This window comes from Maniola jurtina, chromosome 8 (genome assembly GCF_905333055.1).
Source record: "Maniola jurtina chromosome 8, ilManJurt1.1, whole genome shotgun sequence".
Taxonomy (NCBI): Eukaryota; Metazoa; Arthropoda; class Insecta; order Lepidoptera; family Nymphalidae; genus Maniola; species Maniola jurtina.
Genome location: NC_060036.1, coordinates 11,679,540 through 11,702,940, shown reverse-complemented (window position 1 = coordinate 11,702,940; position 23,401 = coordinate 11,679,540). Strand labels below are relative to the sequence as shown.

The 23,401-nt window shown below is 42.6% G+C and overlaps 1 protein-coding gene across 12 annotated transcripts in view; it reads right to left on the bottom strand.

The window, feature by feature from the left end:
- Nucleotides 1–372: 372 nt before the first annotated feature.
- Nucleotides 373–23,401, bottom strand: part of LOC123867422 (histone-lysine N-methyltransferase 2C-like) — a 47,374-nt gene continuing 24,345 nt past the window's right edge. For 4 of the 12 annotated variants that reach the window (XM_045909417.1, XM_045909425.1, XM_045909422.1 and 1 more), the window contains 26 exons: nucleotides 22,800–23,021; nucleotides 22,444–22,575; nucleotides 22,220–22,336; nucleotides 21,468–21,571; nucleotides 21,017–21,219; nucleotides 20,374–20,596; nucleotides 20,010–20,120; nucleotides 19,736–19,834; nucleotides 19,037–19,247; nucleotides 18,353–18,436; nucleotides 17,823–17,935; nucleotides 15,418–15,474; nucleotides 13,383–13,694; nucleotides 13,023–13,181; nucleotides 11,808–12,935; nucleotides 11,566–11,625; nucleotides 11,353–11,443; nucleotides 11,178–11,278; nucleotides 4,745–10,606; nucleotides 3,761–3,979; nucleotides 3,334–3,489; nucleotides 3,017–3,155; nucleotides 2,377–2,656; nucleotides 2,023–2,152; nucleotides 1,316–1,498; nucleotides 373–928 (listed from right to left, as the gene is read on the bottom strand). In XM_045909417.1, coding sequence (XP_045765373.1) covers nucleotides 836–928; nucleotides 1,316–1,498; nucleotides 2,023–2,152; nucleotides 2,377–2,656; nucleotides 3,017–3,155; nucleotides 3,334–3,489; nucleotides 3,761–3,979; nucleotides 4,745–10,606; nucleotides 11,178–11,278; nucleotides 11,353–11,443; nucleotides 11,566–11,625; nucleotides 11,808–12,935; nucleotides 13,023–13,181; nucleotides 13,383–13,694; nucleotides 15,418–15,474; nucleotides 17,823–17,935; nucleotides 18,353–18,436; nucleotides 19,037–19,247; nucleotides 19,736–19,834; nucleotides 20,010–20,120; nucleotides 20,374–20,596; nucleotides 21,017–21,219; nucleotides 21,468–21,571; nucleotides 22,220–22,336; nucleotides 22,444–22,575; nucleotides 22,800–23,021 — 10,589 coding nt within the window. In that variant the 3' untranslated portion in view covers nucleotides 373–835. The remainder of the gene's footprint in view (nucleotides 929–1,315; nucleotides 1,499–2,022; nucleotides 2,153–2,376; nucleotides 2,657–3,016; nucleotides 3,156–3,333; nucleotides 3,490–3,760; nucleotides 3,980–4,744; nucleotides 10,607–11,177; nucleotides 11,279–11,352; nucleotides 11,444–11,565; nucleotides 11,626–11,807; nucleotides 12,936–13,022; nucleotides 13,182–13,382; nucleotides 13,695–15,417; nucleotides 15,475–17,822; nucleotides 17,936–18,352; nucleotides 18,437–19,036; nucleotides 19,248–19,735; nucleotides 19,835–20,009; nucleotides 20,121–20,373; nucleotides 20,597–21,016; nucleotides 21,220–21,467; nucleotides 21,572–22,219; nucleotides 22,337–22,443; nucleotides 22,576–22,799; nucleotides 23,022–23,401) is intronic. The other 8 variants (XM_045909418.1, XM_045909429.1, XM_045909421.1 and 5 more) reach the window with 7 other exon arrangements.

Genomic DNA, 23,401 nt, shown 5'->3' with positions numbered 1-23,401 from the left:
TATTTAAACAGCTAATAACACGTGCTATGCGACGCTAAATGCAGACTCGTCTATATGGTAACTTAACCTAATTTCATATTTTCACCACTGAGATTGTCATAAAGAAATAATGATTTCATTAATTATTTATTATAGTCAATGATACTAAATAATAAATTTACGTGATAGTAATGATAATATCAATATTCAAATAGTCATACTTAATAAATAAATCGTAAATCGATAAAAACAGTAAATAAAATTTTCGCCGATTAACAAAAATATGAATCATTAGGTCATCATACGAATAAATGTCAAAAGTTAAAAAGCGATCATAAAAGAAAATCTTCAATAGAATCCATTAAATTATCGATATAAAATTAAACTATGTACGTATACTTTTGGAACATTCACGTCTAAAGACACGTTAAAATCTAATAACAACAATGATCTCTATAGCATGCTATGTACAAACCGTCCGTCCGTCTTTACTTTTTACCTTCCGATAGTCGCAGTATAAAACTACCGAACGGTATTTTTATGACAAGGTTCAGTCAATAAATATCAAGATTTTTATGATTTTCATTTTTTACCGTCTACATTTTTTTTAAATAAACCGTCTGTCTATTAATGTGTAAATACAATAACAAAGTTACTAACGGTATATTGATAAATTGTGAGACGACATTGTATCGCGACATTTTTTGACCGTCCGTTTGACCTATAATTCTGTCTTTGTCTTATTTTAACGTTAGATCACACATTAGCTTAAATAAAAGGTAAATCTGTAACTAAAATGATAGGTTCGCTTATGTTTAGGGTTGTAAATCACTTTGGTAGATCCAGCAGCGCGCGCTCAGTTCATCCACTTGCGGCAGTTGGGCGCGCCGCACATGCACATGATCTTGTGCGCGTCGTCCTCGATGTCGAACTTGTAGTCGTACGCCAGCTGGAATGGAAACAAGTAAGCATTTAAGTAGGACTATTCTCGTAATATCAAAGTAATATGGACCTTATAAGTTACTAGCCAATGCCCGCGACTCCGCCCGCGTGGATTTAGGTTTTTCGAAATCCCGTGAGAACTCTTTGATTTTCCGGGATAAAAAGTAGCCTATGTGCTAATCCAGGATATTATCTATCTCCATTCCAAATTTCAGCCAAATCCGTCCAGTAGTTTTTGCGTGAAGGAGTAACAAACATACATACATACATACACACACACACACACACACACACATACAAACTTTCGCCTTTATAATATTAGTGTGATAACCCTTGTTTTATGACTCGATGCGTCGTTTGGAAAAGTGGTTGATGTAGCGCGCGAGGCACTCACCTCCTCGCCGCGTGCGATCCGTCTCTTGGCAAATATAATGATGCGCAGATGTCGGTCCACCTCCACCGTCTCCGCCACGCAGTTGGGCTGGCACGAGTGGTTGATGTAGCGCGCGAGGCCGCCGCATAGGGTCGCGTCCACCACGCGCCTCTCGTCCAGCCGGAACATATAGATGCCACGATTCTGGAACCCAAAACTAGTTATATACATATCCGGCTCGAAGGACTACCACTAGCAATATTTTGGCAATCTCACTATGATGGGCAATTTGTAAATTGGCCCAAGTCTAATAAGAGGTTTCCACCGGTTAGGGTGGTATGGGTTTAATGCAGAGTTTCTTGCTGGTTCTTCTCGGTAGGAAAGGCTTTCCGAACCAGCGGTAGATGCTATTGGCGATTCAAAAGTACTTTTTGTACTTACTACTTTTGACTTACTAAAGTCTAATTGAATAAAAATATTTTGTTTTTTTTTTTTTAATAAAGTGCTAATTCTCTCCAGGTTAGTTGTCTTCCATCTTTTATCCTACTAGGTACAATCGCTTTCAAGGGCCAACTTGTTATCAAATAAAATAAAATAAACCAATGGAGGTATTAGGAAATGAATGTTGTAATAATTTGTGACCCGAACACCCATTACCCCTACATCAAATCCCATAGTTTGGTATCAGAAAAAGAAATACTGCAAGTGCAAAGAAATGAAGAAATTACCCTGGCTTCGTATTGCTTCTCGCGAATCTCGGAAAGCTCGGAGCGAATGATCTCTCCGATATATTCTATCACCATGGTGTGCTTCTCCAGGTCGCGCGCGGCGTACAGGCCCAGCCCTTGGATTTTAGATCTGCAGAAAAATGCAAAAAAACCAATTCAAAATTCTTTATAGTATACTTCAAACTATTATATTAACTCTTCCCTAGTATACACGAATTATTTAGAATACTGCAAACGGGCTGCAGTCTGCACCGATTTCGCGACTTCAGACACAGATGGCGCAACAGTCTATAGTGATTAGTGATCTAACCTTGCTCTTCTTTTTGCTTCCAATAACGTAACCGTGTACAGTACCTGGCGAGGTAGACGTTGTTGCGCCACTCCAGCTTCATCTTCTTGTACTGGCTACTCTTGGTGTGCACGAACTGCTTGGAGTAGGGACAGGCGAGGTTGGCGGTGTGCGCGTCGAGCGGCGGCGGCGGCGCGGCTGGCTGCAGCGCGCGCGCGGGTCGGCGCCAGGCGCGCGGGCAGCGGGCCTCGCAGCGCGCGCAGCCCGACGGGTTGACGGCCAGCCCGCCCTCCAGCAGCGCCGAGCGCCCGAACTTGAAGCGGTAGTCCGTGAGTGTTTCGATGCCTGGAACGTGGACCAGAGTAAGTCCAGCGCACTAATAGCTACTATCGCCTGAGCGCCTAGCAGTCACAGTGTCTAATCAAACAGACGCTTGAACTATCAATTCAGTTACTTAGTAATGCATGTAGTATTAAAACCAAGAGATGTCGTGACTCGTGGGAAACTCGACAGAAGCAAAGCGTTTTATACTATTTTTCACGATCACTCGTAAGCACAACCCAGCCGATGAGATACGTTTCATCGCTGCATTCATTCACTCGCTTTTGTATGTAGGCTCCCACCAAAACATCTGTTGAGAATAGAGTTATCTCGTCTGTTAGTTCATAGGAATAAATGACAAACTTAAGGATAAACTGAAGGTACCTGGTAAACTCTCAAGAACCCTGACTACGGCGGGCTCGGTGAGACCGAACAGATCCTCCCCAGTGACGTAGTTCGGCCACAGCTTCAGCACGCCTTCCTCGCCGCGCCCCTCGCGCAGCACGGCTACTGCGTCTAAAACCTGCACAACGTGGGTACAAACATGAACTTCTTCATACAAAATTCCTTCGAATGTCAAAATTAGTGCTATGTCCCAGGACTTTAAAATTAATTTATAATGGTGTTGTGTATGTGTTTCTGTACTGCAACTTGCAAGTTCATGAATGGAGTATGGTAGGGACAAGGCAGCGCAGACGTACCGCAGCCCAGGCGGCGCGCGGCGTGGGCGCGCTGAGCTCCTGGCGCGTCTCGTCCTGCGCGCGCACGTGGAAGCGCGGCCGGCCCTCCTCCTCGGAGATCCAGCACACGTAGCGGCAGCGGCTGTTGGCGCGCCGCATCGACCAGTAGAAGCGCACCTAGTTACCACAACATCACAACGTTATACTAATATTCAGCCATTCTTTATCTCATACTATCTGCGATGCAATTTGGCATCATATTTTCAGAATCCCTTGGGCACTGCGGCCGTGCAGGGCTCTTGCGGTCCCTAAATAACTTTAATCTTTGCTGATATATTATAACAGTGCAATTTAAGACTCTAATACTGCTTGCAAAATTAATAGACTAGTCTAGAAGAAAGTTTTAAAAGTTATGATGTAATTAAGAAGTCATGTAAAAATAACTCACAATCTTGTATCCAATAGGGTAGATGTAATTGGGCGTGTGGAAGGCGGCGAGCTGGTGCGGCAGCAGGTGTCCGGGGCTGAGGAAGATGAGGCCGCCCACGCGGATGAGGTGATTGGTGTCCGAGTGCAACATCACCGACGCCACCTGCCGCTGCTCGTCGCGGCACACGAACACGCGCCGCCCCACGCTCAGCGTCGTCAGCTCGTTGTCCTTCTCGTTCTGGAGAGCAACTTGTTTTATCAATTTTACTTACTTTAACAGCAGAGATCCTGCAGGGCTCCGCTTCTCTGTGTTACCACAGCCTACAGAGCTACTTTACATAGACGACGGAAACGTCTTAGAGTCTAGGGAGCAATCCAAAGAGAAAGGAGGAGGAACAGATGTCAGCAAAACACTAGCGGATTAGTTAGACTGAAAAGCCAGCACGTCCGCATACATAAAGGGAATTATCTCACTATACTAGCTGACGCCCGTAACTTCGTCCGCGTAGATTTAGGTTTTTTAAAATCCCGTAGGAACTCTTTGATTTTCCGTGATAAAAAGTAGCCTATGTGTTAATCCAGGGTATAATCTATCTCTATTCCGAATTTCAGCCAAATCTGTTTAGTCGTTTTTGCGTGAAAGAGTAACAAACATAAACACAAACTTTCGTCTTATAATATTAGTATGATATGTATTTCCGCTGTGTATTACATTTTAGTGACGTGAATTTGACAGCACTTGAGCTGTCAAATAGTTAGTTACAAGAGCGGTAGGATTTAAATATCATGAGAGATTCAGGAATCATAATCCAATTATACTGCTTAATCCCGAAAAAGCAGGCTCAATATTTTAATTATTTTACTTACTTAAAAAAAACTAAAAATTATTGAATGAAATGGGTGCAGACCAACAAATACATACTATTCATTTATGAGTTACGATAGATAGGTACTCAATAAAATTGTAATCATAAAGATATATGATTTTAAAAATGCATCTCACCTTTGGTGCATGCGAAGCGCAGAAGGCAGTCTTGTTTTTGTAGAACACACAATTGTCCTTGACGGCGCAGCCTACGTGGTACACGCTGCCACATCGCACCTTGAAGCAGCGCACGGTCGCCCCCAGCCTCCGGCACACCGCACACGTGGCGTTGGAGCCGTTTGCCAGCGCAGAGTCCACGTTCATCAGAGCGCCGCTCACAGTCTCGTAAACGCCTTCCGACCAAAGAGCACAATTCAGGTGAACCCATCGATCGACGTCGCAGTTCAATAGCCTCGACACACCATCGGCGACGCCGTCACCTTGAATTCCACACAACTCACACTTTCGCGTGTCTTCGTTAGTAACGGGCATAATAGCGACGCCTGTTCTAAAGACTAGTTCCGTCAGTTCTCGGTCCGTTGGGCGTTTGTACTTTATCGGTGGTCCGATACAGCCCGGTGACCAAGTCTTGTATCGCGTCCCTCTGAACTTCTCCTTCTCGACGCTTTGATTACTTTTCTCGTCGGTCTCGATGCTCTTCAGATCTTCATCGAGGGCACTGACGTCGTCGCCGACTTCCTTCATTAATTCATCGTTGTCTAACGAGTCCATGAACGAGAAATCCATTTTCTCGTCTTTGATATCTGGTTTTATGTCTAGCTCATCGGTTTCCATGCTTTCAGTCGATGCAGTATCAAAATCGTCCCTGTCTTTTGACAAATTCGTTTCTATATCGGATTTGCTATCTTCTTTGATGCTTGTTTTCGATTTACCGTCTAAAATGATATTCGTTGGACGCCAAGCGAATCTTTCATAGCACTGTGTACTGCAGAAATACAACTCCGAATCACTATCACAAAGAATTTCTTCGGCATTTCCTTTATTAGCAGATAAAAGGGGAAACTCTGACGCCTTTGCTCGAACAACGGAATCTAAAATGACTACGTCACAATGTCGGCAGAATTTGGCCGCTCCGTTTAGAATACTTTGAATATCAATCGGTGTTCCTTCCTTGCCATCCTTTCCCTTAGATCTATAAAGTCCAAGTTTATGAGACGGCGGAGTGGCGGTACGTTCTATTATTTGGTACGAAGTGGGCGGCGGTATATGTAGTATGCCTGCAAGCTCTTTCAATACTCCGAGAATGTCTTCTGCAGCGCCCGACGTGAGCGTAAGAGTAACTGTAACATTTTCATTGTTTTCCGTACTGCTAGGGGAGTCTTCCATTTTAGTTTTAAGTGGCGTTTCGGTATCCAAAGTTTTTAATGATTTCTGATTATCTTCTTCATCCTTCTGCTGGTGTAACGACAACGGCTTAACTCTTATAGGAATGGGGGCAATGAGTTGTAAGATGGGAGAAACGCGGCCTGATTGAGACGATTCTTCTTCTTCCTCATCATCGTCATTGTCAATTGGTTTAAGATATGGGAATCTGTCGTCGAGCTCAATTTCATATCCCTCCGGACTGGAGCAACTCACTATTGTATCCGGGGTATCTGTATCTCGCTCTTTGCAAATGAAATCAAGTTTCTTATCCTCAGGGTCTTCATCAAATACGATAGGCTGGAATTCTTGATCATAAAAGCCTCTCTGCGTTGATGCTGCCGGTTTTTCAGGTAGTCGTTCCTCGTCGCCGAATGGTTTGGTGTTATAATAATCAGCTACGCTCGGTATTTTAGCGTTACCAAAATCGCCAACTAAATCTCCTTTTAGAATATCATAATCTTTATTTTTTAATTTTGTCAAATCACCTGACCCGAACAGAGGACAAACTGCAAAGTTTGTGGTTAAAGCGGGCTCTTGTATCTGCATGGGGGGAAGTAATCTTAATTGGGCCATTAAGTTGTCAATAAATGTATCGTAGTCTTCTTCATACCTAGAACCTTTACGAGGTCGCTTTTTGGCGTTGACAGCATTCATATTGTTTTCAGCGGCCGCTTTGATATTTAGTTGCATCTGTTTTCTTTTCTTTTGTTGATACTCTCGTCTTTTACGTCTTTTAGCTTCTGATGGCGTTTCTGACGGATTGATTTCTGACGAATTTTCCATACTTACACTTTCAGGAAATTCCTCTTTCATAGGTTGATCCAATTTACCTTGATCGGAGGCAGTAGAAACACCGGATGTCGCCGATTGTTGGGAGCTCTCGTCGAGGAGTTCCTTCTTCACATCGAGTGGAGTAAAAGGACGATGTATAGGACTTTGTTGTGGTGGCGCCACTTCTTTTTTTATGGCTTGTTGTAGTTGCTGGTTTTCTATACTTGTTGAATACATGGGTAAAGTTTTGATTGTGGGCGAACATTCTGGCACAGGGGTTGTCTCTTCTTTATTTAAAAATTTCATAGGTGTCTTTCTTACATCCATTAATGATTGTGTTGAAGTGTATATCATTGGAGACATTGCCGATGTGGGTATAGACGTCTGGATGGGGCGATTGGAATACGGCGAGCTCACAGTAGTCATATGTCGCGGAGAACTCTTGGGTATTTCCACTTCTTGAGTCAAAGCTAGAGTAGGTGGCGGTATTGGTGGCCTCGCCAGCTGAGCCTCTAATGAAGGAATAGTTCCTAGAGCAGGGGCACTTCTTTGTATCGTCACAGTACGTTGTGGAATAACAGTCGATGTCGTAGTGGACGTCTGTAATAATTGTTTTAACAGCACATTTTGCGATTCATCATTTCTTTGGTTTGTTGCATTTTGTTGAATTATTTTGTTTCCTAAATTATCTGTTGCGATTGCTGATATATTGTTAGCCTCATCAGATTCCATAGGTTCAGATTTAACTATGACAGATTCCACACTATGCCTCTTGGTAGGCTGGATGTGGCCAACTATTACTTCACTCTTTGGTTCATCTGTTGACTTTGATCGTTTCAGTGGTGAAGTCAACTGTGTATGTAAAAGTTTCGATGAGGTCACAAAGCTAATGGGAGCTTGCGTCGGTTTCGGTTGCATCTGTCCCATGGCAGTGCTCACGATGCTGTGAGTACGAACGGTAACATTCGGCGCAGGTTCTTTGCTACCGATAATTGCCCTTGAAGTCATGACCAAAGCCGGCGGTTGGCTGGAACTGATGTTTTGAGGGTTAAATTGTAAACTGCTTGTGCTGATTTGTCTAGTTGGTTGTAACAAAGTATGCCCCAATATACTAGTCGGCAATGACTGAGGTTTTTGATAGCCACTAACACTTGTGGTAGTAATATTTGCAGAGTGCATTAAAGAAGAAGGTGTTGAGGGATTATTGTGTATTTTGGATAAAGCTGGCATTTGCATTATTTGAGATGTTATGGTTGTATTGTGAGTCTCTTCACTTAGGTTAAACGTCTGATTGTTAATAAGAGGAGACTGTGCAGGAGATTTCATCATAGGATTTTGTATCCCTACAGGAGAATTAATAGGTGATACAGTTGGGGATTTCCTCATTTGTCCCATTGATGACAAAGTGTTTATTCGGGATCCAATCATTTGCGCTGCACTCATAGGTATTGGTTCAGACACAGAACTAGATGTTTGTGCTTTGTCTATTCTTTGTATAGGCGAAGGTCGTGGTGCGGCTATTTCAACTTTTGAAGATGGAAGTAAAGTTTCAAAGTTGACTTGTGTGGGTGTCGTCGCATCACTGTTTTTTCTTATAATCGTTTGAGATTCCACTTTGGGCGTATTAGTATTTAAAGAAGACATTATCGTACGTAACTGCTGTGATACATTTGCCATATTAGAAGTTAGCTCTGCTGGTTGTGACAACGGCGATAGTTGAGGTACTGTCGCCGATTGTATGGCAAGTCTCTCAACTTCTCTGGCTGGGAATGCGGGCGATTCTTGTGATTCTCGACTGTCTTGTTGTTTTGGAGCATGATTTGGATTCAAATTAGGATTTTGAGCAGGTGGATTTGGTTTCTTGAGGTTTGCTTGTTTCATGCCAAATGGTTTGTTATCATCGGTAATATTCTCCAGAATGCTCAACATATGCTCGAATGTCTCTACATGTTTAGGATTACCTTCCACTGTTTCTGGATGCTCTCGCATCGTTATATCATTCAAATATCTTTCTTGGGAAGGAGTAGGTGAGGGAATAGAAATCTGAACCGAATCTTGAGTAATATCTGATGTTATTTGCATATTTGAATCAATCACCATCTCTTTTGTTTGGTTTGCTATTGCTTTAATGGTCTTTACTACATTTTCTTCAGGGTTGTTGCTTGTAGATGCTGCACTTGGTATCGATTGCTCTTGTAGAGTTTTATTATATGACAGCAACATTTGATTTTGCATTGAGTCTTCGGGCTTGTCTTCATCATCACCTTCCATGATATTGTCTGGTATTTTTTCAGGTATAGGATCGGGACTCTTTATGTCCGCTTTACCAAGCAAAAGTGGAGTTCGGTCCGACAAACAAAGCGTATGCGGCAACTCCGTCTGTTTGCTAATTTCGCTTTCAATGTCAATATCTTTATTTGCTTGCATAGAGCATTGCTGTTCCTTTTGCTTCATTTCTTGCGAGGATATAGAAAGCAAATGTTGGCTCACAGAATGGTTTTGTACATCTATGTTATGTTCAGGAGCAACAGTGCTATCTGGAGAAGTGGCTTCGTCCTGGAAGATCTTAGCCGGTAACGTAGCATCATGAGATACCGATAAACTTGACAATTTTGTGTTTGATAGTGATAAAGACATTGGTTTTTCTATAGTTTTGACGATTTTTTGTTTGACTTGAGCCTGAGTTAGTACGGAAACTGGCACCCTGGATGTACCTGCAATCGTGTTTGAGGTCGCGAGAGTAATAACCGGATTCATACTGGCACTCTTTGCTATATTCGATGAAATGACACTTATTACAGAATTAGGTGGCTTGGGCATAGACTGAGATGACATGTTTACAGTCAACGGAGGATTACTTATATTCAGAGGCACCTTCTTCATTTGGGGCTTAGATATACCTGAGACATGACCGGTTACATTAGCTATAGGCACTGAAAGATTCTTTAATACCGGTACGGAAATAGTTTGATTAGCTATCGATACAGAGGCAACTGTAGCTTGGGATACTTCATTCAATATCTTGGTGTTCGTATGCGGCGAAAGGACAGTGGCGCTCAAAACTGGCAAACGAGAGAGAGTCGAACTTTGAGATTGGTTAACAATTTTATATTGCTGTATATTAGATGTCGGCTGTTTAGCGGGCGCTAAGCTTATGACCGCGACAGTTTTGGTCGTGGTTTCGGTGCGCGTCGGAGGCTTGTCCTGCGGAGGCTCCTCCTCGGCTTCGTCTTCCGGTTTACCGCTGTCGATAAGCTCCTCGAAATCTTCTTCGGTAGCTATGCGCTCCTCGGGTGATATAGCGCCGGGTTCCACGACCACTATATCGTCATCATCCAAATGGTCAACAAAATCTTGCATATCGTCGTCGTCGTCATCCTTCGCGAAGCTCATGCGAGCAGAGTCATCGGAAGCGCTCGAATATTCAACACTGCCCGAGGAGTACAGAATGTACTTCCTCGCGTCGCTCGTCTCGCCGATGTCATCGGAGCGAGCGTCAGTGCCGGGTGCGCCGGTCTTGCCCGTGAACCTCGGGCGAGGGGGCGTGCGGCGTTTGAGTATGGAGACTTTGTTGATGTGGGTAGTGCGTCGTCGCTCGTCGTCCTTGGGCGGCCAGCCCGGCGCGCCGCCGAACAGGCCGGGCTTGAAGTAGCGGTAGCCGGGCGGGATGGGCGCCATGTGGTGGTGGTGGAGCGAGCCGCCGCCGTGCTCGTGCAGCGGCGCGGGCGAGGCGGCGGGCGACGGCGTGGGCGTGCGCGCCACGTGCGGCGAGCGCGCTAGCGACGGCGAGGCAGGCGCGCCGCCCATGGGGCTGTACTGCTGCCTCTGAAGGATTTGTTGGCGCTGTAACAATAAACAAACTAGTGTGTATAACGCGCGCCGAGTGCATTGAGACAAGAAACGTTAATCTGATAGAGTGAACGAGACAGCTTTAGTTTTCACTTGCACAGCATGACTAGTGCCTACTTCGGAAAAAATACTTTTCAATTAAGATTTTTTTTTTTTGTAGTATTACGATGTTATTAAATACCTAATTTCATTAAAACTAATTCAACTAAGTCTTACTGATATTTGAATGTGTTTATTATTATTGGAGTTTAAATTCACACTAAGGTACTTAATTCGATGCTTTTGTTTTGCTTCACGCGAATATATATACTACAGTTTAGTTCAATTGAACAGATGTGTGTTCGGTCCGCGAGGTCTATTACATACTCTCAGATAGGTTGTAAAAATTACATGAAGGAAGCGCAAAACCAGTAGTGGTAGATCCAAAAGCTCTTTGTAACAGATTATTTAAATGAATTTTTTTTTCTATTTCTACAATCTATTCAAGCTGATCGCACGAAAAGTACAAATCAAATTTATCAGTATTTAAGAACTTCAAATCGAACATTAAAAAAACAATACGTACAGTTATTTCGTTGGCTGAATTCCCTGGCGACGGCAGTGGCTGTGGACTGCCAAGTGGTGAAGTCTGTTGACGGCCGACGAATGGTACACCGACCCGCATTCCTGAAAACGATGTTGTTGATACAGGCATTCGTAATTTCAGATTGCAACAGAAAAAACTATAGATTATCATGAACCTTGCTGGTGATGTGGCGGCCGAGCGAAACGTGTAGGCAATGGAGAACATCCCGGGGCTGGTCGGGAGAATCTACCCGTTGTATAATCATTCTGAAACAAAACAAATGTTTTGATTATTATTAGTAATTGTTGACAGGGTCTTAGCTTTATGGCTATATACTTGTTGATTGTCTACAGTATAGACTCTATACTTGCTGATTACGTTGACTTACGTTTTGCAATTGTGGCGAATGCGACGAAACGGGGCTCTGAATTTGCGATTGCTGATAAATCTGTGAAAACAATATAATGGAACTTTTGACGAGAAAACATAGACAATATATTTTTATATAACTTAACCTTTTTTTAAATTTATTTGGAAAACAAACAGCTATACATTTTAATCTTAGTCTAGATAATTACAATTCAAGCAAGTAAGTTTTCATAATAAAGTGGATGATTATGAAGTAATTACCTGCGGACTACGGCTAGGTGTAGGCAGCTGTGGACTTGTTCTCTGAGCTTGCAGTTGTTGCAGGAAATGCTGCGGTGACATCGACGATTGCATCGGCGATTGTTGCGTGTGCATCGGCGACTGTTGCATATGCATCGGCGATTGCTGAGAATGCATCGGACTTTGTTGAGGATGCATCGGGCTCTGTTGTGGGTGCATCGGACTCTGTTGCGGATGCATAGGACTCTGTTGCGGATGCATCGGACTCTGTTGCGGATGCATTGGACTCTGTTGCGGGTGCATAGGAGAGTGTTGGGTAGACATTTGATTTTGAGAATGCATCGGACTCTGCTGATGTATAGGAGACTGCTGCGGATGCATCGGACTCTGTTGCGCGTGCATCGGGCTCTGTTGAGGTAAACTCGAAGACTGTTGCACGTGCATCGGAGATTGTTGCGAATGCATCGGCGACTGCTGAGTGTGCAGAGGAGATTGCGTCGACGGATGCAAGGGAGACTGAGACGTATGGTGTAGAGGAGATTGTTGGGAATGCAGGGGAGACTGCATCGGCGACGCCATTGGGTGCAAAGGGGACTGAGGCGCGAGAGAGTGCAGAGGAGATTGCGAATGAGGAGACTGAACGTGCAGAGGCGACATCGCCGGGCGCTGGTTGGTCGGGCGGGGAGTCTGGTTGCCGGGCATGGCGTTGCGGACGTTAGCCATCTGCTGCTGACTGAACTGCACGATCCCGCCCACCGACTGCGGCCGCTCCTGCACTCCGGACAGCTGGCGGACCAACTGCTGCTGCGGCGAACCCGTCTGCTCGATAACCAAAGTTCGCGCGCCTTGTAAGATTCTTCCCTGAGTACTGAGCGGCGAAGTCACTAATCCTATTCTCTGCTGAGGCAGCGGTTGTCCGTCCGAACCGAGAACGGTTTGCTGCGTTCGTATCAATGTTTGTTGTTGAATATTAGTGCCTTGCAGTCCAATTTGCATCGGTCGGTTTATAGTAGCCTGCTGCTGCATTTGTTGGCTTTGGTTAATGTTCTGATTCTGAGCGTACACGGTTTGATTCGATATCTGTTGCTGAGTTATTATCGTCTGTTGCGCCATTTGTGGATTCTGCTGACGCTGTTTAGTTTCGTACTCCTGGAGAAATAATTTTAGGTCAAATGACAAATAAGATCTCAAAGGATATTTAGCAGCATGCAACATCAATTAGGAAAATATAGTCACCTGTATGAGCATACTGTGTTGGCGGGCCTGCTTCCTGGCGGCCTCCAAGTGCTTCTGCAGCGCCTGCTGCTCGGTCGACACGCGCTGCAGCTCGGCGGCGTCGTTCGGCATCAACTCGTTCCCTGATTTCCTCAATTGCCGCTGCTTACTATTCAGCGACTGCAAAGAGAACGCACACAGTGTAGGAAACGGGGGCAGAGCGCTCGCAATCTAGCACCCGGTTAGTAGACATCGACATTCGGTTAACACAGGTGCCCACGCCCCGACTCATACCTGCAACGGAAAGTGGAGGACCGCTCGGCGGAACACGCACACGCGACTACGAAGCGCACGAACACAGAAGCGCTACGCTACACTCACCTTGCGGATCTTGCGCAGCTTCTGCACCTCCTGCTCGTAGTAGCGCAGCTGGTCGGCCGCGAAGGCGTTGTAGGCGGCCAGCCACTGCTCGTACACGACGCGCGCGCGCTGGTCGGCCTCGCCCGCGGCGCGCTCGGGCGGCGGCGGCGGCGCGGGCGGTGCGCTGGCCGCGAACAGCGGCACGGCGGGCGGCGGCGCGGGCGCGGGCGCGGCGGCCGGGCCCGCGCTCCACTCGCCGCCCGAGCGCTCCTGCTCGCGCTTCTCCTGCTCCAACAGCTCCTCCAGAAGCAACGGTTGCTCCTGGTTTACGTTCTGACGGTTAAATGGCTGCTTTCACATCGCTCCTCGACGAGAGCCGACCCTCCGACTCTCGTCCGGTTTCGATTCGTTGAGGGAGCGATGCGTTAGTCGTGTATCGATTTAACATTTCCGTTGGCGGCGCTGAATTAATACGATTTTAATATTATTTTGGAGGGGCCATCGAATTTTTTTTCAAAAAATAACTAGGATTTTAATCGACCGACGTAAAAAAAATTTACTAGAAAACAAATAGATAGGTGCAATTTATAAGACGTAGGCCGACAGTTCTAGTTCTACACAGTGCAAAATTTACGTTACATTTCTATGGCAAATAATAGTAAAATAAAAAAATTGCTGTGTATGTTTGTGTAGATTACGTTTACTTTATGATTATTATTTTTATCCTATTATCACCTCATAAATTAACACATATGTTCACAATTAACAAATTGAATTGTTATCAAATCTTTATTTTCTATTTTATTTGAACTTTCATTTTAGTGTCCGTATATTGACGTTAGAATTACCCGTAACCATTCATTCAAGGTCTTCCACCACCGGGATCCGATTGATAAGCGAAAGAAATGCTTTCCACTGTTGTCAAATGTAAACCATGTAACATAATTAAAATTATTTATTTCAATATACTTAACATTCTTATATTAGTGTGATGTTAGGGTGGATGCTGAAAAGGAACAATGGTTAGTCTTTATGCATGCGTGCAGCGAGCAAGCTGAGAAAAAGCTCTAACTACAAGGTGATTAGTAGTGACAAGGCCCTCTAGTTGGTTCGTTTCTGGTACCCTACAACAGTCAATTGAGGGAACCGCTCTTTGGAAGAGATCAGGAAAACAAAGGGGATACGGAAAGTTTTGGGAATGTTTTAAAGACATGTGATAGGATCAAAGGCGTTTAAAAAAAATTGGGTATTTGTAAAACAATTTTGTTTACCTACTTTGGCTGTTAAGGAAATCTATATCGAGGGATTTTGACGTGCAACTTGTGTTCTAGCATATAACATAATTTTGAAAATAGGCTGTGTCTCTAAGTGCTTAGAGCAGATTTGGTGGTGCCACAATTAGATCTCGCTAATCTCAAATACTTTTTACTCAACTAGACATACAAATATAAAAAAACATAAGGTACCCAAATAAAAAACTGGATTAAATTAATAAGATTGTAAGGATTATGAGTAAAAAGGCTAGTCAGTCTCTATAAGACGCGCAAGTTAAAAAGGCTAAAGGGTAAACACCATTTTGTAATGCCAAATTTCCCGGGAAATATGGCGATGATACGCTATCCTAATAAAATCGCTAATATAAAATAAACACACCATGTTGTTTCCAACTTTCAAACATACTCAAACTTATTTAACATGTTTTTGGGTTAAAAACTGCCATACGTTTGAAAGTTTGAAAAAGCACGTTTACACAATCTTGTTATTAATTCTGGTGGCTCAATCGGCAAACAGTCGGCGTAATATATTGCTCGCCGCAACCCTCTATGAAAGCTGGACGAATATTATTTTCGTCAGAAAAAAAAATCTTTGTATAATCTAAGTCAACATGTTAACGCGTCGATAGAGTTCAGAGGTCACCAGTCACTGGGTGATTGTTTAGTTAGTAAAAGGAGTTTAGGAGCAAAAACTAGAAGGATGAATTGGTGTGAGTTTGGGGCTTGAATTTGTAGTGTAGGATCGGGTATAGTGAGATGTAGGCTCGGGTATAGTTCGGTACCTGCAGCAGCAGCGGGCGGCGGTGCAGCCAGTCGCCCCAGTCCGCGTCAAAGGGCGCCTGCACCCAACCACCCACATGCAACAACACGCCTGTATACCACTCCGCGACCACGGACCACTACTACACCGGCTCAGTCTCCCTTTCATGCCACCCTTTATTTTATATCCCGTTCTTACACGACCTTAGACTAGTAATACTGCGGCCACATTATAAGAGGAACTACGATAAAGCTACTTGTTTGATCATCACCAACGCACGACCATTACTTGTATATATTGAGCTGAACGGACGAGATACAGTTGTATTTGATAGTTAAGCACTCGATATGGGAATATTGACATCAGTACGCGGCGAGCGCCAAGAAAAAAGCGATGCAACGTCTACTTGATGGATCAGATTAAGCGACCAACCATATGATGAATAATTCACTCGAATTTGAATAACTGTAGGAGTGAAAGTGCCAGCGAAGTTTTTCGTGCTGGAGTTGTCACTCGCAAATCTTTACTGATATATACCGTGATGTGATGATATGTGCCACAAAATATTCGCCAAAACCCAATAATGTGACCTTAGTATAACAGACAAAACGTCACAATAGTTTAGCATGGTAAATCGAACCGATTTTATTCAGGAACTATGAAAGTGAGGCTGATTCTGTATAATAATACCCATGCAATATTAGTTTCAGAAACTTGTTATGAATAAAACAAGCGTTGATTGGTGTCATTCGTTCGATTTATATTTACACTTGTTACTGAACCTTCACCAAATGCATGGATGATTTAATATTGCTCTGGATATGTTTACATCGATAAAAGTTACAATAGAATTGGCAGTCACAATCGAAGCTGACAAGTCATATCTTACGGAGACCCTAGCACCGAACTTTGTTTGTTACGATGTGATAATCGCAATCGCTTCCGGTTTGCTGACACTCTTCGGATAGTTCTATTGGTGAAAATACGCATTTAACAAGAGGACAATAAGTTAAATCTGTAACAACAATTGCGAGGATAGCAATGGTATGATAATCATAAGTTCGGTGCTAGTGCTGATTATAATATTAAAAATCTTTTCATATTATAAAAAGATCAAAAATATAAGCTTTAGAAGCATACATTTAAAGCTTAGAATTCGTTTTGTGTCCTTAAAATTTCTAAATATCAAAGCGAATTCATACCAAAAACAATTAGAGATAAAATTTTACGACATGCACAACATTAATTAAAAAAATCCTCCAAGACAAATGTATTTTAGATTCAAATGCATTTATTAGTAATAATTAAAGATTATTTTAATTTTATCAATTTCTATTTTATTGAGAAAAGAGGTATATTGTATTTTGAGGACATTTCTGACATTTTCTTATTTTAGTACAGATTAATTGTCAGAAAATGTCTTTAAGAGATTCTGGTATGGGCAAAGACAGAAGGACAGTCCAAGTGGTATTTTAATGCAAGCAGTGTAGAACTTCAAAATGGTCGACCATTTATAATAAATCATGATCCATTTCACCCTACTTCCATTCCATAATAAAAAGTAACCTTATTTTGTATGAATCTTTGAAACGTTTTGTTCTTTAAGGTCTTGAGTAGTAAATATTTAACTTTAAAACTAAAAATTTATTTGTTTACTTAATTTTAATGAATACTATATGTTTATCTCCTTCCTTCAGTTATCTGTGTTATAAACCTTAGTAAGCCAATTAGTTCTATCCTTAATGATCATCTTTCATGATGTAAACTTTCTTAATTTCCAATAAAATATAGTTTACTGCTTGCATTAATGTATGATTGATAATGCGCGTGAAACCAACAGAATTGAAATTTATCTCATATGAAAGCTTAGTACTCGTTTTATCTCATACTAGTTGATGCCCGCGACTTTAGCGTCGTAAAGTCGCGTTTTTACGGGTCGATTTGGGCAGAATGATGTAGTCGTTCAACTGATAATTTTCGTTTGTGTATGATTGGGGGATGATTTCACATGTGTAATGACCCTAACTTTTTTAAACTCATCCGATGTAAATTGGAGACCATTATCTGATACAATTATTTTGGGTAGCCCAAATGTCGTAAAAATACTATCTGTGTCAGTTTCTCGATATTGATTTTCGTCATAGGTTTTAATCAACCGTGTAAACAATACTTCGACCAAGTCGTTCGACTTTAGTTTCGGTTTGACTAAAACAAAAAGTTGGTCTACTTTTTGCGTTTGACGCATCACGTGGTCAATCAAACGACTACATGTTGAGCGTGAAGACACAATATTTCTAGCATCAACACAACAGTCTTAAAACTTACAGTAGTTACATTTCTGTTGGGCCCATGCCCATTATCTTTTGACCACTGCTAGACTGGGGATAGGAAATAGGCGGGTGCGGGTTGGAGTAGCGTGGTACGCACCTGCAGCTGCGGGTAGGGCGGCGGCGGCGGCGCGCGCAGGCCGGGGTAGGGGGGCGGAGGCGCCACGCGTGCGCTCCCCGCCACGCCTGGGACTCCCGACACCCCTGGGTTGCCTGTGATATCAAATGCATAAAGATAACGTATCGTTTTTTCACAGAAATTTTAAATAGTTTTAAAAATAATAAATAATATGATAAAAAGGAATATTTTGATGTGTCTGTTAATATGTGATATTCTTATTCTGTATGGTGTAATAAAAACAAAAAAATTAAAGGCGTAGGGGGACGCCCAACAGAGGCGATGCTTCTCCATTTTTCTCCATGACCGGTCTAGTCAAATTCGGTTTGTTTCGTTCCAGTCCAATTCAGTTCAGGCTAGTCGGTCAGTTACTCCGAAGAAACCAAGTAAAATAAGAAATCGTTATTTTGCGTGTTTCGGTAAAGTCGGTATGATGACGTTTTATGTCATTTGCTTCTCAGTACCGAAGTCTAATCGTCTGTAAAAAAAACTTCGCTTATAAAATGAAGTACCGGATAGCGAAGATCCAGAGAGCGGCGTGTCCTGTCTCAAAGCGGAAGGCGCCAGCTGCCGCGCCGCCGCCACCATGCCGCGCGCTAAAACACAGAAAACATACTGTCTTACTTCTTGGACAAGCTAAAGGTGATATTCAGACGGTTCATTGGAATGAATATTTAAGTAACTGCCTCATTTTGTTAGTCACTTTTGATTCATTTGTGTTCAGAGGTTTTAATTCAAGTGACAGATGTCCAATGAAATACAGAAATGAACAAAAAAATGAACCATATGATATCTCCGTAATTTTTTTTTCAATTAAATGGTATTGAAACAGCGAAGGATAAAACATAAAAGACGCGCTTCTAACAATTGTCATTCGAAAATAGAAGCGACAAACTCGCGTATATTGTACACGTAACTTAATTGGTTAAATTAAATTCGCAGAAATCGCAATAGGGTCATAATTGGATGAACTGTGTGTCACGCGGCACTCCACTGCCATGATTGGCCAAAAGTGTCAATTACGAAGTTACAATCGAACTGAAGATGCGCGCGGTAGAGTATAAATACACTGCCTATCACGGTAGTTTTTCTTTACGCCATAAGGGAACGTACGGAACTTTTCTATTCCTTTGATAGCGTTTGCAATGCTCTGCCTGCTGGCGCTCAGACTTGCACCAAATACAGGGTGCACTGACCTGAATGCGGCAAGGCTGCCAACGCAACGGAGCGGTCCTGTCTCACGACTCCAACCGCGCCGTCGGCGCCCAGTAATCGTGTCCCGGGCGCGATGGCGCGGCCCGCCGCCAACGCCGCCTGCACTTGTGCGGTCATCGCGTTCACAATGCTCTGCGTGCTGGCGCTCAGGGCACTGGCTGCGGCCGCCGCTGCACTGTTAGCACTAGGATTCTGGAAAGTGGACATAGATTATATTCTAAGAACTCAGAGGTGACACTTTTCCCTCAAGTTCGTTTAGTTTCTATTGAACACTGAGTATTTTTTTAATTGAAAATGGATGTCATTTTTCTTACCAACACCACAAACAACGACATAATTTAGAATTACAAATACATCGTTCACATTTCACAGGTAGCATAATATGAAAAATCACGTGAAAAGCCTTTTCATATATAAAACTTACTTCAAATATCCTGTGAAATCTTACAAAGTTTGATAATTATTATAGGAAATTATTATCTTGTACCAATATCAGCGCACAATTAATATTGATCACAATTCCTGGTGTCCAAGTTAAATTAATATAGCAAACGATCGTAAATGGAAAATTTAAAAAGTGCTTTTCCGTGAAAAACCACCTGTGAAATCACTGACGAAAAATTATAATATCACCAAATGAAAATGATTTATAAACTGATCTGTAGTTGTGGTAATTATACTTGTGTAAACTGGACATGCTGGTTGAGGATCTGTCCCTGCGGGCGCGCCGTCACCGGCTGCGCCACGCTCTGCGGGCCCGCGCGCACTTGCTGCGACTGCTGAAACAATCCATTACTGCTGTTATGGATTAGGGTAATACTATCGAAACTAACTCAAAACTATAAAATTTCGCTGTGTAACAAACAAAAGAGTAACAAAATAAAGTTGTCATGCACAAACAAGGAGAGCAATATTAATGCAATAATAAGTATAATGATGTGCTAAAATGATTACCTGAGTGGGTATCTGTAGTCCGAACATGTGTGAAAAGACTGGACGCGGCCAGTCGCTTTCTTTGCTGTCTTCGCTCTCCGCTTTTACCTCTCCTTTCACTGCTTGCATCGACTGTACAGAAAAATTACACAATATACTCCAAAAAATATGACTACTCCCTTCATCTACTTTCATCGTGCTCAACCTATTGTCGGCCCACTGCTGAACACGGTTCTACTCTCAGAATAAGAAAGGTTAAGGTCGTATTCTACCATGCTGGCCACGTGCGGTTTGGCAGACTTCACACTCATGTTTAAAAACGTTATGGAGAATCCTCATAATATATATTTATTAATATAGATAGTTATTATAAAGAAATACATACATGCAAGGCGATCTGATGATTTTGTGCAATGACTCTCTGGACATTGTCTTGAAACATTTGGCTCATGCTGGAAGAGACGGGGACTTCAGTTTTAGTTTCGAGAACTTCTGCTTTCACCTCCGTAAGTTCCGATTTCACCTCGAGCTTGGCGTATTGTATGTTCTTTACGGCCTTTTGTAGTTCGCTATCCATCTTGTTGTCGCTTTTTTGTTCGGAGTCTTCACTGTTAGATAAAAGGTTGACATTGCAAACAAGACACTAAAAGGAAGAAACTTAATACGCATAGTAATAAAATCTTATCCACTATCTCCAGCACTCATTTATGGGCAAATAAGAGTGGAAGAGACGGCAACAGACTTTTCCATATCTTTCTCTCTTATACCTAAACAATTGTTTTCTCTCACCTGTACTCTGTCACGCTTGCTCATATAGGCAACAATGCCGCATTCATTAGTTTGTTACAGGTTTACCATTTATGTCACCAATACTTAATCAACTCTTTTTTTTATTTTGTCATTCAGGTAAAAGTTAGCCCTTGACTGCAGTCTCACCTGGTGGTAAGTAATGATGCAGTCTAAGATGGAAGCGGGCTAATCTAGAAGGGTCTGGCAGTTTTTACTCGTATTAAACTTGATGTACTTACTCGGGGAGGCGTTTCTGGTGCGGGTGGTCGCGGTCGGTGACGTCATCAGCCAGGTCGAGACCATCCAGTAAATGCTCATCGCCCAGCGCGGCTAGTTCAGGGTCAGCGTACTCCAGTATATTAAACTGCTCGCCGATCTCTGACGTTAGAGATTCCAGAAGCTTCTCGTCATCTTCCCCGCTCAAACCCGTTAGGATATCCACCTGAACAAGATACCAAATAGTAAAAATTGCCTAGAGTTCCAACTTCCAATTGTATGTATAGACTTATTTAAGCCTAAGTATTTTTTTTGTAACATTTTAAAGTCAAAAACATTTACCCCAAAAATATATTATTATATATAAGGATGCCAAGGCGATAAGTAATGAACTGCAACCAATTTACATATTGACTTCTCAGCAAGAATTGAAAACATTGAATATAATATTACCCTGTGAAAAATATGAGTTACCTCTCCAATATTGCCAGTGTCTTGTTCAAGCTTGTCCATGTCACCGATATCCATTTCATCCGTCCCTTGATCTTGTCCACCATCTTGTTTGTCTGCGGAAGGAGCTATAACCAAATGGATCTTCTCATTCTTTCAATACTTTTAAAGCACTCAGCAATTTGCGTTGCGTTTTGAGTTCACCGTATTTCGTAAACGTAAAAAAAAAATGTTGATGTGGGCGTACGGACACACACAAATACTTGCTTGATATTAAACGCACGCACTCTGATCACTGTAGGTTTTCTGGCGAACGCAAAGAAATTCGGGTATTTTATCGTAAACCCTGTCCTCATTTAAAAAGCACAATTACGATTACAATTACGTATATGAATAAAATGGACAAGATGTCACGTACACAAAGTAAAAAAAAACTTTACGTAAAAGATTAGAATTTGCATACAAAATGTAAATATTTTAACCACATGCAACGTTCAATACACGACGCAGAAATTTATTGGTGTGGACGCAAATTAATTTTTTTTATTTCTTGAACAATTCACTAAAAAATGTAGGTACATACACATGATATAACATTGTCGTTTTAATCAACAATGTATTAAAATTCGTGTAATATACCAATCACTATTCTCCACGCTAAAAACAAGTTGATTATGTCTTGATACAACTCGTAGAACGACTGTGGAGGTAAGGTCTAATCAATTTAATCGACTTATTTACTAAATCAATAAAATGTAAAAGACCGTTGGTCATACCATTGCCTTGTGAAGCAGCGATCTGTTTTTGTTCGGCCATTTGTTGGGCGGCTGCATTGGCGATATTTTGCTGTATTTGCGAATTATCACCACCGATAAGACGATGCTGAATAATCACTGCAAAGAATAATATATCCGCTCAGTCATATATGCTTTGAGACAACCATTATTTATTTACTTAATTGCGGGCCACTTAGGCACAGACGGGCATATTTAATACTCACTGTGCTCGGGTCGATGCTGCATGGAGTGTGGATGCGAAAGAGGCGCGCGGGCCCGCAGTGAGACGGGCGGCGGCGCTCGGAACGAACCTCCTTCGTTCGCGTTGCCTGGTACTCCATCGTCACCGCCTGTTTCTGCAAAAAAAAATGTGGTATTAAAAAAAATAGACAGACGTATATCACAGAAATCAGTCCCGTTTTAATTCAACTTAAGTCTGGACGACGTCAAATGCGCTCTATAAATGTCACCCTCAGTCCTGTACCATCGTCGCAGTATCAGCTAGATTTCCTGGCCTCATATGATTTTGAAGTTCTCAGATGCGATTCGTGTCAGTGCACTAACGCCATAAGTGACTCACCGCAGTCGCGCTGCTGCGGCGGCCACATCTTGTCGGGGTGCGGGTGCCGCTGCAGCAGGTCGCGCAGCTGACGGTTGATGTCCTCGTTGGTGGAGTAGAGCGGGAAGCGCTGCACGGGGAAGGGCGCGCGCGGCGCGTCCGCGGGCGCGGGGGACGAGGAGGGGGCGCTGCTCGCGCTCGGGGGACTGCTGCCGTCGGGGCCCCGGATGCGATGCATCGCTGCTTGGGGGAAAACTTATCGTTCACATATCGAATCATATTATAAACCAGCCGTGGGCTTAGACTTAGAATAAGAGACTTTATATGTTACCAAATATAGACAGAATTCGAACGTCAAAACACAATTACGTCACTTAATAGTTAATAATGTCTTTTACCTTTGATTTAGAGTCAAAATTTCAATAACGCCGATTTTATCATCTAAATATATTTTTATTAAAAAAAAATATTATTATTGTTGTAGTCTACTTTAAAATCCAGTTTTTTCTTGTAATATGAATCTGCATAGCAGAAAACAGGATTAAAATTTTGCTAAGCAGTCAGCATAGGCAAATATTAAAACAATATAAATATGGCTATAGAGTAAGGTACCTATTTATACG